An 18,984-nucleotide genomic window follows, 5' to 3' on the forward strand; every position below is an offset into this window, starting at 1 on the left:
ATGGAAGTACTGTTGTCTTAGAAAACACCAGTGTCATAGATAATTGAATATTCTTAAAGTATTTTTAATGATTTATTATTATTATGCATAAATGAAAACTATAGGTTATCAAAGAATTATAGACAAATTATTTTGCAAATTAACATATGAAGCAATGACAACCAATATAAGTATACAATTACTGATTTGGCCATAATTCCACCCTAGTGGTGCGTATGAAAGGTTCCTTGAGAGTATAAAGTAAAACATTGCATTTAGTCCTTTGGTATAAGCCCCTCCTCAAAGTGGGTTACACCCACCTCAATATAGTACCTTTAATTCCTATTTTTAAATGATAAAGTAGAAGCCTTTCTGCCAATACTGTCCCAAACCATAAACCAAAGCACATAATATGCCTTTAATATTGACCTGTCATTACTCTAATATTACTGTGGGGTGTCAAAATAATTCACAATGCAAATAAATCAGTTATAATCCATAGTAATATGTTAATAATCTTTATTGGAAAAAGACACCTTTATATCAAGTGGCACTTGTGTCAACAGTGCGTCCTTACAAGGTGAATATAACAAGAAATAATCTTCAACCTTAGTAGAGCAAGTAAATTACAGATAACCACTTATATATTTATAAATAAGTGTAATATTTTATTTATAGGAATCATTGTTTTTTTTTATATACAGTATTGTTGTTTTTAAACAATTTACAATTGTCTTTATTAAGAGATACATTACATACATGTTTTCAATGTCTGCCTAGTCGTATCAAACGAGTTGACGTGCCCAAATATGATATGATGTCATCCACTGTGTCCATATATGGGCACATAAAGTTTGAAAGTGTAGACGAAGCTTAAATCATAAGTAATTTGGTGCTGTGAATATTTTCTTTATGTTGTACAGTTCGTGGTATACCATACCTTAGTCAAGCTTTTATTTAACAGCAGCATTTAATTAATGCCTTTAGTATTTATTTTGTATTATTTTGCAATCAATTAATGTATATACATTCATGCTTCATAAAATAAATAACATTACAGATTTTTGATTACTGTTTTTAATTGTCTAACTTCCAAGTAGTAAAATTGCATCCTTATTTTAAAATAATACCATAAAGTCTCGCGTTGTCTACAGTACATATATCAAGCAGAAACCAACTCATGATTTTCTCATTGTTCAGCAAATCATAGAACTCGACACAAAGGGACCCTTAGGGGAGTAGAAAGTTGTGGTATGTGTCGTCTACACCTGTGTGCAATTCAGCCCAGTAGGCTGCAAGTCACAGGTTATTCCCCCATTTACATTTACAAGCATTTTGAACCATATTCAAGAGGCAGATGTCCATATCTTATTTGTTGCCCTATTATTATTTCATTCTCATAAGTTCCCAATAAAAAAACAGATACAATACAAACATCTTCATAAAGGCATATTGTGTTTATCTACACAAAATTTGGTTCTTTAGATAAAAAGGTTTAACATTTAGTACTCCTTAGATAAAAATTTCTTAATAAATAATTTGGTCAATCAAAATTATCATAATCATATCACAAAAATATACGGTATATAGATCTACTTAAAACACCTTGTGTATCTTTTCATTGGATGATCACGTATTTTCACGATTAGGTGTTACAGGTTCAGGAGTCGTAAAAATGTTGAGAATATTATGCAAGGCCTGTAGTAGGCTCCATTTCAGCACAAATAGGAATCATTTAATTTATTGGTTTGATATGATTGCTAAGGAACTTGTACACCTCTGGCCAAATCTTGTCAGTTTCTGTTCCACTGAAAGTTTGCAGTAAGTTATGTTTCCTAAAACAGAAAAAAGAAAAAACAAATATGAACCTGATTTAAGAAAAAAGACTAATTCAGTTAATTCAATACAATTAAAGCATTCGGTTCCTTTCCAGATCCTATCCATTACACCCTTTCCTTTGCAGATCATTCCATTGCACCTTCCTAAATAAACCTCATCATTACATCATTCACATTGCACCCTATAAATGTACCCTTCTCATTGGACTCTTGCCACTGAATCCCATTGGATCTCTGCTTTCTATTGGATCTCTGCTTCTATCTCAACTTCATCATTGCATCAATCCATTGCACCCTTTTTGTATTGTACCTCCTGCTTTCTTCTCTATTTATCACACAAGAAAACTTGATAATTTTAAGGTTATAATTTAGCTATTCCAAGCACCACAAAAAGAAAGAAAATTAAAATACAAGCTCAGATATTCATTTAGATGTCACATTTACCTATAGAACTCTGTCACAGGTGTTGTCTGTTTGTTATACGTTTCTAGTCTTGCCCGTACAGTCGCTGGTTTATCATCATCACGTTGTATTAAATTCTCACCAGTAACGTCATCTTTTCCCTGCAAGAAGTATTCAATTATCAGTTTACTTTAATACCTCAGTTGGTTATGCGGATCCAAGTGAGCATACAGCCAGCCCGACATCTAACTCTTTGAAAACAATTTTAAGCAATAGTTAGGGTTTGAAATGCAAAAAGTAAGGGAACTACAGTATTAAACTTTTCTTTCCTAAGATAATTTTTTTGCATTAAATAAACTTTGCATTAATTTAAAACATTCCTGTTTAAGTGTTCATAAAACTGTCAAAAAAGTTCCATATAATTATAATAATATCCTGGAATTTACCTCAACTTTTGGTGGACTCCACAATAAGTTATAAACTCGCCCACTTTCAAGATGTACCCAGCGACTTTCAAGCCTTTTTACAATTTCATCAAAAGGAATATCTAAATTGATTACAGTGTTAATTTCTTGTTCCTTCATCAGGGCTTCTGCTTGTGGTACTGTTCTTGGAAAACCTAATTAATAAAAAACGTTTAAAAAGTATTAATTCCACCCAACACAATACAATACTAGTAAATTAAATATAATATAATCATTTTTATGTAGCATTTGTAGATTAATGATTTATTGATAAATTAAAATAGTTAAGAATAAAAAAAATACAATTTTTCTACAATTTTTTGGCCTTTTAGAGAATGTTGTAGTCTAGGTTCTAGACAGAGGTTTGACTTAATATTAGTAAAAAGATAAATATTTTGGCACATAAAGCGTTTAATACATATTATACTACAGACGTGGGGCAAGTCTTTGAATAACTATGAGTATAAAATATTACAAAACAATTTTTAGGTAGGTACAAAACTGCATTAGAATATACAGAAGTAGGCTGTTTTAAAGGGGGATTCTGGGTTTAAAATTGGTTTTAAATATCGTTTATTTATTAAATAAAAAATATTATAACAATATAGACATGTCAGAATGAAGAAGTAATAACGAGAAATTAAAAAAATTAAATTTCATATACATTTTAGGGTAAATTCATGGAAAGTCTGTTTTTCAGCAGCTTAGGGAAGCTCATTAATATTCATGAGATATTCACAAAATCACGTCACCAGTGGATTCCAAACTCGCGACGTCATGTACGTTGTGTTTGTCAACTAATTTACATCTCTCCCCTGTAAAACGACGACCACCCGATCATTGTGAAATACATTTTTTGTAGATTTTCTAAGCTAGGCCTAAAGTGTAATAATAACAGTAGTAGCATATATTTATTTGACATTTAATGAAATACAAAATTTAGTACAGGTACGGAGTCATAAATTTAATACTATTTTTATACCTCTATAGTACAGATCGTATTATCGGCTTCACGTACAATACTACTCTAGGCCTAGCCTAATAATAATATGGGCGAGAGCCATTCTGACTAGGGATTCCATGCCACGGTGGCTACGTTAAAACAATGGGGCCCATGGGCCTAGCTAGCCTACTACTACTAGACGATTGGCCCATAAATAACAAAACCCATCCTATCAACCAAACTCCTAAACAATCTAAACCTAAAACGTTCTAAAAAATCGGCTGTAAATATTGAAGCAAAACAAGGTCCGATCGCCGTCTACACGTATGGTGTCCCGATCGTCTAAGTAGGCCTAAAATAAAATAGGCTTAGTTTACTCTCCAAAAAAGCGGATACTCATGCATCAAGCAAGTAGACCAGGTAGTAGGAAGGAGACCTAGCCGATCCGGCCCAGTTAAAAATTGAGCTAGCTAGTGTAGTAGACCCTATGCGAATTGATACTACCAGGCCTTTTACTATAGGCTGCACTACACAAATATTCCAACTCTCTCATTCGAGATATACCAATCCGGCAGGTCAAGTCGACCTTCAATCAAATACTGTACATCGTTCATGTTGTGATTATAGACGGGGTATACTCGACCCGACCAGTTTGGTATTGTTGTATCTGCTTATCACGTGACGATGCCAGGCATGGGCAGCAGAGAGAGCACGTGTATTTTCGTCTCGCTCGATCCTCAGCAGGAATGTACAGTATACGTTACGCTTCATTGATTTTGATTTTTCCCCTAAGTCGGTGCGAAAATCGGCAAACGTAAAGTGCAAACATATCTAATTTTTCACTGTTTTGATGAATTTTCATAAAAAATTGACTTTATAAATGGGAAGACCGACTAAAATTACATCAGATAAGAATAATTTTACAAAAGTAATTGATATGGTTTTTGATAACGAGTCGTCGGAAGATGGACCATTTCACGAATTTCCTATTTTGTAACCACAGTGTGATTTTGCCGTAGCTGCACTTGTAATCTGGCCTGATTTCACAGCCTTCGTTCTGCTTCACTGGGCGCTTATATAAATTGAAACTTTTACCGTACAAGAGACAAACAAATATATTTTACATTTTTTACTATTCATTTTAAACCCGGAACCCCCCTTTAAATTGTCTTTGATATCAATTAACTTTGATTAGTTTAATTAATTTGGGCGCACCATCAAGAAGCCATGTAGATGTCATATTCCTTAATTCATTCAGAATTAGCTCCACCATTACATCATCTGGGACAAGGTGACCTTTCTGTATAAAGTCATCGGCCTTTACACCAGCAGCTAAAATAAAGCATCAAACAATTTCAAACATTATCAACTAAAGACAGTATAACAAATTGTTTTTTTTTATGTTCACTAATGTATGTATGACAGATTTCAATCCAAGTCGGCCCTAAACCATCTCGGCCAAAGTGAAGTCGGCCCCAAGTGAAGTCGGCTTCAAGTCAAGGGGCCAAGTTGACCGATTAGTTTTTGGTCGAGTTGACGTAAAGCCGAGTATATTTGAGAGTTGACTTGATGGTGACTTGACGTATGTGCAACTTGATATGAAAACATGTACAGAATGTTCATAGAGCAGACGAACTGTACAAAACAAACAATGGAGGTGTTATGCGCGATTTGAACGATTTGCGCAATTTGAAATTGCGCAAAAAAAATCCTTGCGCAATTTGAATTGAAACATGTGTTTCAAATTGCGCAAGCAACGTATTAAATTGCGCAAGTAATCTGCAAATTGCGCAAGGTTTTTCGACAGATTGTGAAATCATGCACACCCATATTTTTATAGTAATTTCTAAGAATGATTCAAAATTAAAGATAAATATCGCATTTCCTTATTTTAGTAGTGCAAATATTGTTATAAGTTAGCATACCGTCGAAGAACCGACGAAGGAAAACGAAGCGGTGGTGTTCCACCAGGCGGGCGTGGCGCGGCCGGCCGGCTATACTACTCTAGCCTAGCTAGGGTCTGGACTACTGATACTGACTAGGTTACATGGCCTAGCTTAAACTAATATTAAAAACTTAATTTTTACATTTATTTTGATTTATTTCAAGTTACAGTGATAATATTATTTAATTGTAATAATAAATGTTATGTATTTATTATACACATGTTATCTTCGCATTTATTATGTTTTATTTTGAGTTATTTAGTTTCCAATAAATTATTAAAATACCGATTGTCTGGTAGAATTTTGTTGCGCAATTTGAAAATTTACAGTTCGTTTTCAAATTGCGCAAAGGTGTCATTTTGCGCAAGAACTATCTTGCGCAATTTACAAATTGTGCAGCGCAATTTAAAATTGCGCAAAGATTTTCTTGCGCAATTTGAAATTGCGCAAGTTGATTGCGCAATTTCAAATTACGCAAAAAAATCCTTGCGCAATTTTAAATTGCGCAAGAATTCTTTGCGCAATTTCAAATTGCGCAAGGATTTTTTTGCGCAATTTCAAATTGCGCAAATCGTTCAAATCGCGCATAACAGAGGTATACTAAAATAAAATAAAATTATCTTGCTCATCCTGTTAACTGGATTAACAACATTTATGATATTAATTTTTCATAACTTTAATATTAATTTATACTTTTTTTATCTTATAATCCATGAGACATAGACTGACCAGGGAGTTGTTATTAACTCCCTGGACTGACTTTAATGTTAAGGCTTTAGTTAATACTAGGCCCATAGCTAAGCATAATGTTACACTATACAACACAGTTCATTCTGCCTCTTCTTGGTCTACATAAATACATACCGGTTTTCTCCGTGATCTGTGAACGCAATAGGTCACCACTTGACAAGTGTTTTAAACCAAAATCACGGACTATTCTTGAAGATATGGTACCCTTGCCAGCACCAGGGGGTCCCATTATAACCGCTTTAAATATTTTAGAAATCATGGTTGGAGTAACAGAAAGTAAAATTAAAATAAATCTAAACCTAATGTTCATAATCTAGGCCTAGCCTGCAGAATTTGTTTACCTCCTCCTGTTTGGTATAGTTTTAACAGTCCAGACGTTATTGTATTTTACAAAACACAAACACCTTGTAAAATTAACTTGCAGACTACTGAGCGTCTGTACCACCGGTTAAAGGTCGACCATGTGTGGGAACCAGTTGATTCAGTCCAGCAGCAGTAGACAGAATTGTGTGATTGTGATTACAAACTCATACTATTTGTGTTTCTCAGAAGGTTAGTACTATTTATTTATGAATTTACATTTGCACTGTTAGTGTAAGTTTGTGTATCTATCTCACTGTTATACAAATAACCCATTTAATCCAGACAAAATTACCAATTGGTGTGCAGTGGTGGTCTGGCACTGGCAGGCTAGCTAGCTGTTAGGCCTAGCTAGGGCTAGGCCTAGTCTAGGCCAACTACCGATATTGTTGGCTCCCATTCGTCTCCACCTGGCGTAACAATGGATGCAAGTCGTTTCGCCCTTTATGTATGCGATTTGCGCAATTGCAGAACATATTATTATTATTGTATTGTTGACTTGTATAGACTTACCTACCAATACCAATCATCATGGAAAAGAAGAAAAGTAGATCTGTTGCAAGCACAGGAAAGATCAAAATGAAAAAGAAGTTTGCCAAGCAAGGTAAAGTGAAGAAAGAAAATAGGAGTGCAAAGAAATCAACTTCTGGAATAAAGAAAAAGAAAGACAAAACGTTTGAGGAAAAATCTGAAAAGTTTGTGAAAATGGACTTTGAAGAAATGGTGGCTGCAGAAGGAGATGACAATGAAGAGGAAATAGAAGCTAAGGAATTAAAAGAAGCAAAGAGGGAGAAAGGAGACAAGCTGGAAAAAGGAAAGAAACGAAAAGCAGAAGGTATTATTAATGAAATAAAGTGCTATTTTTGGTGGATCAGACCTTGATTTATAAATATAAGAGGAGAGCTCCTAATGGCTCTCCTCAATATGTTGAGGAGAGCCATTATTTTGATTAAGTATTCGAGGCACAGGCCCACCATGGTTGGGCCTGTGGCGAGCCGAATTTTGATAAATGACACCTCTAGATGGCCGGAAATGGTACTCTCGCAGCTCGCACGTAAAATTCATCGTAGGTCATTGTTCTCTGAACGTAGTCTACGAATACGATTTATTGTTATGATAATTATCTATGCGTCGATTGTAGGGTGGTTCGTAGAATCGTAGGGTTAGCAAACACCATTGTCATCGCCTTTAGAAGCATGGACAATGCAAACTATTGTTTGCTAATTAAAATCCTATCTAAAGATAGTAGACGTCAATTTTTGTAGCCACCCTAGCTAGGCCTACGCATCGGTTATCCTAATTTGGACAGAAATCCGCCGACGAGACAACATCGGGTCCGTGGACCTCAGCTCACGCAGAGAGAGAGTCAAGGCTATCTAGGCCTAGTCTAGTTTCGGCGGCCTACACTATAAATTATTTAATCCTACCTTGGGTTAGCGAATTATAAAAACAACGACACCTAGACTAGGACACCAACAAAATAAATATATATTCCATATATTATTAATTACTTTAAGATTTAACATAAAGGCCTTTTAAAATGATTACGACATGTGTATAAGAAAAGGCCCGACCAGAATTTGGAGGGGAAAACATGTGAGCAGATCAGAGAGAGTATTATGTTTCATGTCATGTGACACAAAATCCAGGTACACGATCTTAATTACTGTTTATCGTCGGCAGCCACCCTCTCGTACTGAGTTTAAAAAAAACATGTGAGATGTTGCGGTAAAGCAGAGAGTATCGCGTTTCATGCCATGTGACCAAAAAAATTAGGTCTGTACAATTACGGTCTTCTGTCGGCAGTCTTTTTGAGCGACCGATTGAACGTTCTGATACTATATTTAGAATGAATTGTTTACGATATTTTTCTCGCAACATCAAAGATCGTTTGCGCGCCTAGCCTATCGGGGGTAGCCATAACAAAGATCGTTATAGGCTAGACTGCGTGTTGTATTCGGGGTTAATATTCTTATCAGAGCGCCAAGGAGCGTCAGCGCCATGGCGCTCCTTTTAAATCAAGGTCTGGTGGATATAAAAAAAAATGTTGATTTTACTGTGAAAAGAAACCAATCTTTACAAATATCATTAATGAATAATAACATAACGATTGAAGGTATTTATTTTGTATTATTGTCAACAGATTCAGATAAACCAGATCTTTTGCAAATGAGTAAGAAACAGCGAAAAGATGTACGCAAACAAGTGAAAACAAACTATGAATTGTCTCAGAAAACCAAGAAAATGTGGGAAGTCTTAAGACAGTAAGTTATTTAATAAACAAATTCATCTTTTATTATCTTTATTTATTATATTAATTATTATTTATTTATCTTCAGTAAAAGAGGTCAGACAGTGGCTGTGTGTGTACTAGTATAGTACATCAGGGTAACCCCCTACTCGTCTCGAAAGATATACTACTACTCTTTAAGGTGCACATGAGCTAGATGTGTACACTGGACCTAAATTTTTACAGCCCTTAATCTGAAAAAAACTTGTTCTACTGTACCACCAGAACCATGGAGCGAGTGAGCCTCTAACCCTTGGCTACATAATTACGGTTCAACTGCTCGGCCACTCACTCGCTTGTTTACTCACAGCATAACTACTAATAATCACAGTCTCTATTGTTCAGTAGTTTCTTTTGTTGGTCCAGTGTTACTGTACCTCTTTAAAACGTTGTGACAGCGTTGTTCCATACCAATATATTTCTAACTTTCTTAAGGTCTAAAAGTTTCCAAATTGTTACTATTAAAAACACATACTAGACATATTAGTCTAGCACAAGTGTGTCCGGTAATGGGACAGTTGACTTTCAACAACATAACATTACCATACAATTTTTTTTAAATGTACAGTATAATATTTAATTAAAAATATAAAACACATGGGCTTTACTTAACTTTATTTATTTTATTTTTTTCAGAGAAAAATGTAGCAAAGAAAAGCGTAAAGAAATCCTTGACGAATTAAAAGAACTTGTCAAAGGAAAAGTGTTAGAGGTACAGTACATATTTGGGCACATCATACTTTTTTTTGTCAAACAGTTACTGCATTATATGTCTGTATGAGTGTCTAAACCATTTCTTTCTAAATAAATCTGATAAATTTAATGATATATTTTGTTGTAGCTTGTGTATGCTCATGATTCTGTGCGTGTAGTACAATGTTGTTTAAAGTTTGGAGATGGAAGTTTACGTACTGACATGTTTAATGAGGTTAAAGGTTAGTCATTGATAACAATATGTATAATAATTAAATTTTTATTAGTCCAATATAAATGTTAAGTACTGCCCTCTACGTGTAGCACAATGTTAAAGTTTGAAGATGAAATCTATATGTTTAATCCGGTTAAAGATTAGTAATTGGTATAACATTTATTTACTAATTTGATTACTATAATATAACATATTTAATACTGCCCTCTATACATGTAGCACAATGTTTAAAGTTTAAAGATGAAATCTTTGTGCTAACCAGTTTAATCAGGTTAAAGATTAGTAATTGGTAAAAAATGTATTTACAAATTTGATTAGTCTAATATAAATGTTTAATACTGCCCTCTACGTGTAGCACAATGTTAAAGTTTGAAGATGAAATCTATATGTTTAATCCGGTTAAAGATTACAGTAGTAATTGGTATAACATTTATTTACTAATTTTATTAGTCTAATATAAATACTGCCCTCTGTATGTCAATTTTGACGAAGAAATCTTTGTACTAACCAGTTTAATCCGGTTAAATTAAAGATTAGTGATATAATATTTACTAATTTGATTACTATGATATAACATGTTGAATACTCCCTCTATGCATTTAGAACAATGATAAAGTTTGTAGGTGGATGTCTATGATGTATATGTTTAATAATGATGTTAAAGGTTTAACATTAAAGCATTGGTTACATTTTATTATTTGCAATTACAGTTATTTTATTAAACTTTAAATAATATACAATGTTGAATAATCCCTCTATCATGATCATGTATAAAGTTATACTGTAAATTGTTTTATACAATGTACTTATATTGTTTTATTTTCTATCTTTTTTAATAAAAAATAATATGTTTCAAAAATAAAACCTACATTAATAATAACAATATTGTGTGGATAATATTGTGATTATTACATGTATGTTTTATTATATTATTAAAAACATATACCATTACCAGACATATTAGGCTAACCCAAGAGTCTAGTTCATTTCAATGTGAAGCGCCTTGTCACTTAAGTTAAAAGCGCTATATAAATTATTATTATTTAATGGGACAGTTGACTTTATAAGGATAATATTGTGATTATTATGTATGTTTTATTATTTCACAGATCATATCCTAAATATGTCGAAATGCAAGTATGCTAAATTTTTTGTGAAGCAAATGTTACGATACGGAACCAAGGAACAGCGCAATCATATAATGATTGCATTTCACGGTAGCGTATGTAAAATGGTCCGACACAAAGAAGCGTCAGAAGTAATTGAGATGGCGTACAATAACCATGCAAATTTAAAACAGAGATTGAAATTACTTGAAGAGTTCTATGGTCCTTCATTTGCTGTATTTAAGGTACTATAAATACAAACAATTTTAATAATTCCAAAAATAATTTAAAAAGAAATAAATAAATTTTCTACTGACAAACTCAAGCAAATTTTGTTCCGAAGTACTCTTAAAGCTTGATTCCCACTTGGATGTAACGTAACGACGTCGCATCACCACAAATAATGACCAATTATGACGCGGTGGATCAAGTGGGAACCAAGCTTAGGCTTAACAAATTGTGTTTCTACTATATAAAATAATTAAACACAAAATCGGTTAATCTGTGAGAGAATCTGTGACAATATATCTTATTCACAAGCTGCAAATTTGGTTTACTTTACAGAAAGAAGGCATTGAGAGTCTGGATGATATTATTAAGGCAGAGCCTGAGAAGAAACGTCAAATCACAGAATTCATGGCAAATACACTAACATCTATGATAGACAAGTGAGGATTATTATTAATTAATTAATTTTTATATATAAGTTTTTACAAACACAGTACAAGGTAGAACAATAACAATGTTCAATTATCAATTTTTGTGTATTAATTTGTTTATTTTTCTCTTGCAGGACTGTTATTAAACATAGTTTAATACACAAAGTTTTGTATGATTTCTTTCTACACGCAAGACCACAGCTGAGATCAGTAAGTAGGCATATTTTGGTGTAAAATAATACATTTTGTATTAAATGTAGCAATCCATTCACACACAAGTGAGACTTAATACGTGACCACAACCTAATCTTTCTCTTAATATGCTCATCAATTTTTATGTAAATGGTTTTCTTTTTTACTTAAAAGGCTGATAAAGATAACGATTCATTGCCGTAATGATAAAAATAAGTATTTATTAGTACTTTAAGGTTTAAAAAACAGTGATTTGTTTTGCTTTTATTTCTAAAATGATGAAATTAAAGAAAACCAAAAATGTTTTATATGAGTATCTCTTACTATTTGTTTTATAATGACATATTTTAATATGTTTTTCATGTGAAAACTAAAGTTATTGGAGCATAATTATAATAAAGATATTAAATTATGATAATTATTATTATAATTGCACATTATAACTACAATAACTTTATCAGGTGTATTTCATTTTAGATTTACAGGAACTTTTGGTTTTGTTTTAATATTATTTACTGTACATACTGTTATGAAATATATAATCTATCTATAAATTTAGTACAATGTGTATTAATGTTTAGATGGCGTGACAGTCAAAGATATTAAATTTAAGTTTTCTTTTTAACAACTTTCTCATTAAATTTCAGTTTTCGTTTTCATTTTTCATACCATAAATTTTCTGTGTCTAAATATTGATACAGACATGTAAATGTTTGACCAAAATAAATTGTACCAGCTTTTTAGTACCCTCTGATTTTAAGCATTTTATTTATAATTAGTCATACGCAATTTGATTTTATTTAATAGATCAGCAAAATGATAAATGTTTTGTATTCATTGAATGGGGAAAGTATCATAAGTTGAAATATTGACTGTTGAAATATTCAAAGAAGTAAAAACTATTATTTCTATATTAATTATACTTTTTTTTATATTTTTAAAGGACATGATAGAATCCATAAGAGAGGTCGTAGTTCAAATTCTTCACACACACGATGGTGCTCGTGTTGCTATGCAGTGTATTTGGCATGGCACAGCAAAGGTATAAATATATTATAACATATACACAGGCGGTATCCACATAGTCACATCATCAAGAGAGAGATTAAATCTAAAGCCAGTTTTCCAATAAGCCATCAAACATTGATTGATTTTTTGTGCATTCTTTACCATCACAAAAATTATAAAGTGCATACAAATGGAAAGAAACCAGTGATGTAAAGCCGAAAGTGATTCCAACAGGAGGGGGAACCAACAAGATGGTGGCTGTAAATGTGTTCAAAAACATTATTTAATATAAAAAATCTAATATAATACATTAAAAGGTGCGGGGAAAAAATTTCTATTGATCATACATTCCAATAATTATCGATCTATAGTTTCCCCTATGTTTCATAATTTTTGGGATTTTATTTGTGTTAAACAAGCTTGTTGAAAATAAACACTTTCTTATCAGTGGGGGGATAGTTCAAATTACACAGTAAAATCTCTATTCTTTTGTACACAAATTTTGTAAATAGAGAGGCATTTTAAAAAGCTATGAAAATAAACGGTGTGGTAAAAAAGTTAATACTAAATATAGGTAAAATAACTTGAATTTTACATTTCTAGTACTTTTATTCAACTTCACATTTTTTTTCATGCTATAGGAAAAATTATCCACCGTATATCCACATCTTTTTTCACCTTCTAGGGAGTCACCAGACATGTTATTACAATAGGTTAAAATACCTAACTACTGAAAAAAGGTCTTCCTGGTTTTTATAGCAGAATTTTGCCAAATTTTGTATTTGACCATATTAAGGGAAATTCATGTTTTTTCATCTTGATTTCTGTTACAAATATTTGATTTATGTACAATTAACCAGATATTATATTTAAAATTCATGCCTGTATCTGAGCTTTAAGACCACATAAATTACAACACATATTCTTGCCAAAGCACAGTGAAATTTTTATAAAATTAAATATATTGTTAAGCACAATGGAATTAATAATTTCTTAGTAATCTAGAATTTTTTTGTATGCGAGGATCGTATAGAATGCGTTCGCGTTATACGCTTAACACGCTGTGTTGCGTATCGTTCTCACGCAGATAGGCTCAACACAAGCGTATAGCAGGGCATATCTGATTGGTCGATTACAGCCGCCATCTTGTTGGTTCTCTCTCCATGGAGAATCACTTTTTGAACTGCGATAACATTGTTCTTTGCAATCTAGCCTTCGGCTATATAAATCTTTGAAAGAAACTCAAATAGATTCCCTTATAGTCGAAAACAGGCTTTAGACAAAGGTTGTACAAAAATCAAACACACATTATAATAGTCCAATTTCACTAATGTTTTGAACAAATACTTAACTCATGTCAGTTTATTTTATTTTCTGGTTTTTATGTTAAGTATGTCCATCAACAAGCTGAATTCCAATTTATAGCATAGCATCTGCATAATTTATAAAATAAAGCATTTAATTATACACATTTAATTGTTGTTAATAACTTGGTAATTTATTATTTGAATTGATGTAGGATCGTAAGGTTATTATGAAATCTTTCAAGACGTATGTTTCCAAGATATGTCGTGAGGAGTACGGCCATTGGGTCATGTTGGCATTGTTTGATTCAGTTGACGATACAAAGCTTTTGGCAAAGATTATTCTGACGGTATGTGTTATTAATTAATTGAAATATCCCAGAAGTCAAAATGATAAGCATAGCAGTGAGATAGTTTTTGAATTTTTACAACTTTATAAAACACAAAACTTGCATCTAGGTTTGGCCCTCAAAGAAGTAATTGGCTGGTAACTGCTTTACATTGCATAAAGTTGTAAAAGAAACTTATGAACAAATATTAATTACATTTTAATTGTTAATGTCATATATTACAGTATATATGATTTATAATGGCTTAAATGAAATCAGAACCTTTATTTCACTAAACAAAAATAGAGTATGCATGTACATATAGTACATTATATTTTTTATTTATTCAATTTTCTGCCATATACAATACAAAGAAGACAAAACAAATAAAAGGCAAGGAAATACCAAACAGGTGCTAAACACCTATGATAGTTGGTCAACCCAGAACAGAGCACAGAAATAAAACAAAAACAATTTATTTTCTACAATTAAAGCATCTACAAGAAAGCGACCAACTACACATACACATTATATGGAACATAATGCTGATTTCTATTTACTGTACCTACAAGAATTAGGTAGATTGTAACAGCATTGTGTTGCAAAAAGTAAATATGATTAGTGATAATTGTGTCATAAATACTGATAGTGATTTTACTAAACAAATAAATTTGGTACTTGCTATTAACCATTATAGGGAGGTTTCGCAACCTTACGAATACGATAACGAAAACAGATACGTCATACATTTGTGAAACTTTTGAGCTGATCCCCATTTCATATTCGTAAGGCGTATTCGTGTTGACGAATATCACCAGTCATATTCGTAACTACAAAACGAGTATAGTTTTTGATCTATTTGCACATTTTGCATTTGAATCAGGAATGATTCTAGATTATAATATAATTATAGATTTATTGAAAGTAATTTACTAAAGTAATTTACTAAAATGCCAAGTCAATTTTGATAAATAGCAGTTTTTAAAGTCCTCACTCGCTTTGATGTTACGCTAGGCCTAGGCAGCCAAGCACCACCAAGCAACACGTACCTGCGCTTCGCTCAAATTTACCGCAGTCATATTTTGGACGCGCCTCAATATTTCGTTGCCATGCGAAACAGATTTTTTTATGACTTACGTAAACAAATACGTGTGCGTGACGTATCCGTTTTCCTTATCGTATTCGTAAGATTGCGAAACCTCTCTAATGTTAGACTTTAGACACCTTTTATGGATGATATGAATTTTTTTATATAATACTGATGTTTTTACTCCAATGGGTACAAAACCTTGATATTTTTTTAATACATTATCTATTTTTCAATAATTTTAAGTGTATGTAAATGTATACATTTTTTACTGCTATTTTAAAATGTTAAATAATGATATATTCAATTAAAAAATAATAATTACATGTCATATATTACAGTATATATGATTTATAATTAATTAATGGCTTAAATGAAATCAGAACCTTTATTTAATATTATAGGAAATGATGAAGTGTTTAAGTGAAATCTGTGAAGATCAATATGGTAGAAAGGTGTTGTTGTACATCCTGTGTCACAGACATCAACAACACTTCCATCCTCACATCATTGAATTACTGAAGAAGGGTGATGGCAATGCACATAGGTTAGTACAATTATTTATATTATATTTGTAATTGTTTTGAAATCATAATGATATTATCATCGTCATAATTTATATTATACTTTCATGGATAAATAACAATTGCGGAAGTTTTTATTTTTAATCCAAGTTTCAATGTAAACAAATTTCTGATTTATTGATAATGCAAATATATTCATGACCATGTTATTTTTACATTTGTTGTACTATATTTTTGTACAAGCGGTAAAAAAGGTTTTGTTGTATAACAGTCATTTATTGCAACGCACACCATTTTTACTCCACAGAAAGTTGACTGATATAGATTGTACTTTTGTTTCAATAAAAAACAATAACAAAAATGCTTTTTGGTTTTTAATTCATGATCAATCATAGAATTCCATCAAATTGCACATAATTAATGTTGCCCAACTCTGACGTCATTAAAAAATAGGAGGTTTCCAAATAGAAAATATTATGCTTTTATGTTTGACCAACAAATGGCAGAAAGAAAGAAGAATAATATGAAAAAATAAGATGATCCTTGGCAATCACAATGGTTATCCATTATGTGTGGATAAACAAAAAAGTCTTTGTTAAAATAATATATATTTAATCTTTTAAAGTAAGAAAGATGCAAACACTCGGAAACAAGAGTTAATAGAATCTGTTTCAAAACCATTGCTGGAACATGTAAAGAATTTTGCCAGACAACTTGTACGTAACAAACAAACATGTCTTCTTGTTACGGCCATCTACCAAAATACTATTGGTAAGTTTTACATCACACCTTTAAACTGTTTTGTTGATGTCTAGACTATATAATATATATACTCTACATGTGATGTATTCTTAAATTTATTTCATCTTGGACACATTCGTCAATTGGTTCAATATTCTTTATTAAAATATGAAAAATAAATACTTGGTATTATCTAAGTTTTGTCTCAGCAAAGGTAGTAAAGCATTAGATGTTTAAAACAATGAAGCATTATTAAACTTGTTACTTTTTCCAGGTGATAAGAACCCCCTAATGGAAGCTATCTGTGGGTTAGCATCAGAAGACTTGGTAGCAGTTCCAAGAGATTCAAAAGATGCACTTGATAAGGTAATCGGCCGTGGCTAAAACAATTGTTCTTGAATTAAACTTCTTTTTTTTATTTTCCTGGATGAGGCAAGATTATTCTAATAAAGTCATCTTTAAGAGTGTGTCAAATCTAGTTTTTAGTAAGTACCTATGGAGTTCCACTGTACATTAAATATGATGGGTTTGGTGCATTCAACTAATCTCTTCAACATTGTTTCTTTTAGATGCATATCATTGAGCATCCAGCTGGGCATTTAGTATTGAAGAAACTAATACAACTAGACAAGGACACACAAGATACAGGTTAGTAACTTAGATCAGTAGTGAAAGGTCTAGTGGATCTGCATGCAATTCTGATGATGAATGTGGAACAGACAGATATAATCTGTCTGTTCAAGTTTAAATATCACCTTCAAAGTTGCAAAACATTTATTTACATACTGTATTCTGACAAAAGATAAGTAGGTACAATGCAATACATTATTGATATAAGGTATGAAGGAAAGATTTAGGTTTGTTTAGCTACATGTTGATGTACCCACATCAACTGTCTGTGATAACTACACCTAATGATAGAATGTTTTTTTGTTTTGTGTTTTTTTTACCATATTTAATGAGGGTGATCCATTCATTGCTGAACATTAGGGACCCTCAGAGGTTCACAAGATAAATAAATATATATATATATTCAAGATGCTCTATAAACAAAGTCTTATTACAAGTCTTTGGGAGTGGAGTTGTAATTTTGTCCTTAGAAATAATCCTGACATGTTACAGGACTTGAACCCAAGACCCTTGGAGTGGTAGCCAAGCATCATAATCACCAAGCCACAACTCCACTCCATAACAGAGAATGTTAACAGATATAATGTATCTGCATCTAATAAGATATAATAATAATGTACATATTAGATAAAATATTGATTTATAATTCATTATTTTTTTACTTGATTACATAACTTGTATTTTACTTGTAAAGCAGTTGTATAGATGGGATCTGATGTAATCGCAAAAAAATCTGCACTGTATTTTTTTTTTTTGTGTAGTTTTCTGTAAGATGTTGATTAAAAAAGTTGGCACAGATAAGATAACAACATGGAGCACTATAAACAGAGGAGCTTTTATACTTGTTAGGTGAGTGAATTCATTGATTGTTGGGCTGTCTGTCTTTTGCTTATAAATCCTTTGTCTGGGTTAATGAGAATACTTTTTGAAAAAAATAATGATTATGTGTTCATATTTCAGTTTAATGGACTGCGGAAATGATGATGTGAAAAATATTATTAAAGATGCTATGACACCTCTAATTAAGAAATTACAAAAAGCTGAGTTCAAGGGAGCTGAAGTATTGCAACAAAAATTAGAATCTTAAATAGTATTGAGATTCTTTGAAATTGAGTTTTTACCACTGATGTAAAGCTTCCATCACTGTAATGCAGATAATGTAAACAAAAATAAACGAAAAAGAAAACTATATATAGACAGTCTTTGTATTATAGTTTTATTTACACTCAAAAGACTCGACCTTTGATTCATTGTGTTTATGCTGACGAATATGTCGACAACTTTTTAGATAAAATCAATGTAAGTAAAGCTACAATCACAATCATTATCCTGTCTATAGTCAATATTTACCCAGTTTATAGCAAAATAGTAGAAACCAATTTAGTAGCAAACATTAGTATGTAAAGGCATAACTCATTTGAGGATTCATCGACGCAGGTCGAACGAGTTGAGGATTTCAGTAAATCATAAACGTAAGTTTGCCTAAGTTTAAATCTTGTTTATC

At 31.9% G+C, this 18,984-nt stretch overlaps 2 protein-coding genes across 3 annotated transcripts; one reads left to right on the forward strand and one right to left on the reverse strand.

Annotated features, from left to right (window-relative positions):
* Positions 1 to 344: 344 nt before the first annotated feature.
* LOC140051021 (GTP:AMP phosphotransferase AK3, mitochondrial-like) lies at positions 345 to 6,665 on the reverse strand. 2 transcript variants are annotated; one of them, XM_072096086.1, is made up of 5 exons: positions 6,437 to 6,665; positions 4,842 to 4,958; positions 2,666 to 2,838; positions 2,262 to 2,380; positions 345 to 1,814 (listed from the first exon to the last, which is right to left on the reverse strand). In XM_072096086.1, exons 1-5 carry the CDS (start codon positions 6,630 to 6,632, stop codon positions 1,715 to 1,717), a joined length of 705 nt encoding a protein of 234 aa, XP_071952187.1. In that variant the 5' UTR covers positions 6,633 to 6,665; the 3' UTR covers positions 345 to 1,714. The 2 variants fall into 2 exon arrangements, with proteins under 2 accessions (XP_071952187.1, XP_071952188.1); XM_072096087.1 differs by lacking the exon at positions 4,842 to 4,958.
* Positions 6,666 to 6,786: 121 nt separating this feature from the next.
* LOC140051523 (pumilio homolog 3-like) lies at positions 6,787 to 18,669 on the forward strand. The gene is made up of 16 exons (XM_072096768.1): positions 6,787 to 6,874; positions 7,190 to 7,517; positions 8,826 to 8,946; positions 9,609 to 9,684; positions 9,814 to 9,907; positions 11,010 to 11,251; positions 11,571 to 11,674; positions 11,800 to 11,875; positions 12,801 to 12,899; positions 14,385 to 14,519; positions 15,990 to 16,132; positions 16,735 to 16,880; positions 17,125 to 17,216; positions 17,420 to 17,498; positions 18,242 to 18,329; positions 18,441 to 18,669. The coding sequence occupies exons 2-16, from the start codon at positions 7,214 to 7,216 to the stop codon at positions 18,565 to 18,567; spliced, it is 1,926 nt and encodes a 641-aa protein (XP_071952869.1). The 5' UTR covers positions 6,787 to 6,874; positions 7,190 to 7,213; the 3' UTR covers positions 18,568 to 18,669.
* Positions 18,670 to 18,984: the final 315 nt, after the last annotated feature.

The sequence above is a fragment of the Antedon mediterranea genome, chromosome 6, assembly GCF_964355755.1.
Source record: "Antedon mediterranea chromosome 6, ecAntMedi1.1, whole genome shotgun sequence".
NCBI lineage: Eukaryota > Metazoa > Echinodermata > Crinoidea > Comatulida > Antedonidae > Antedon > Antedon mediterranea.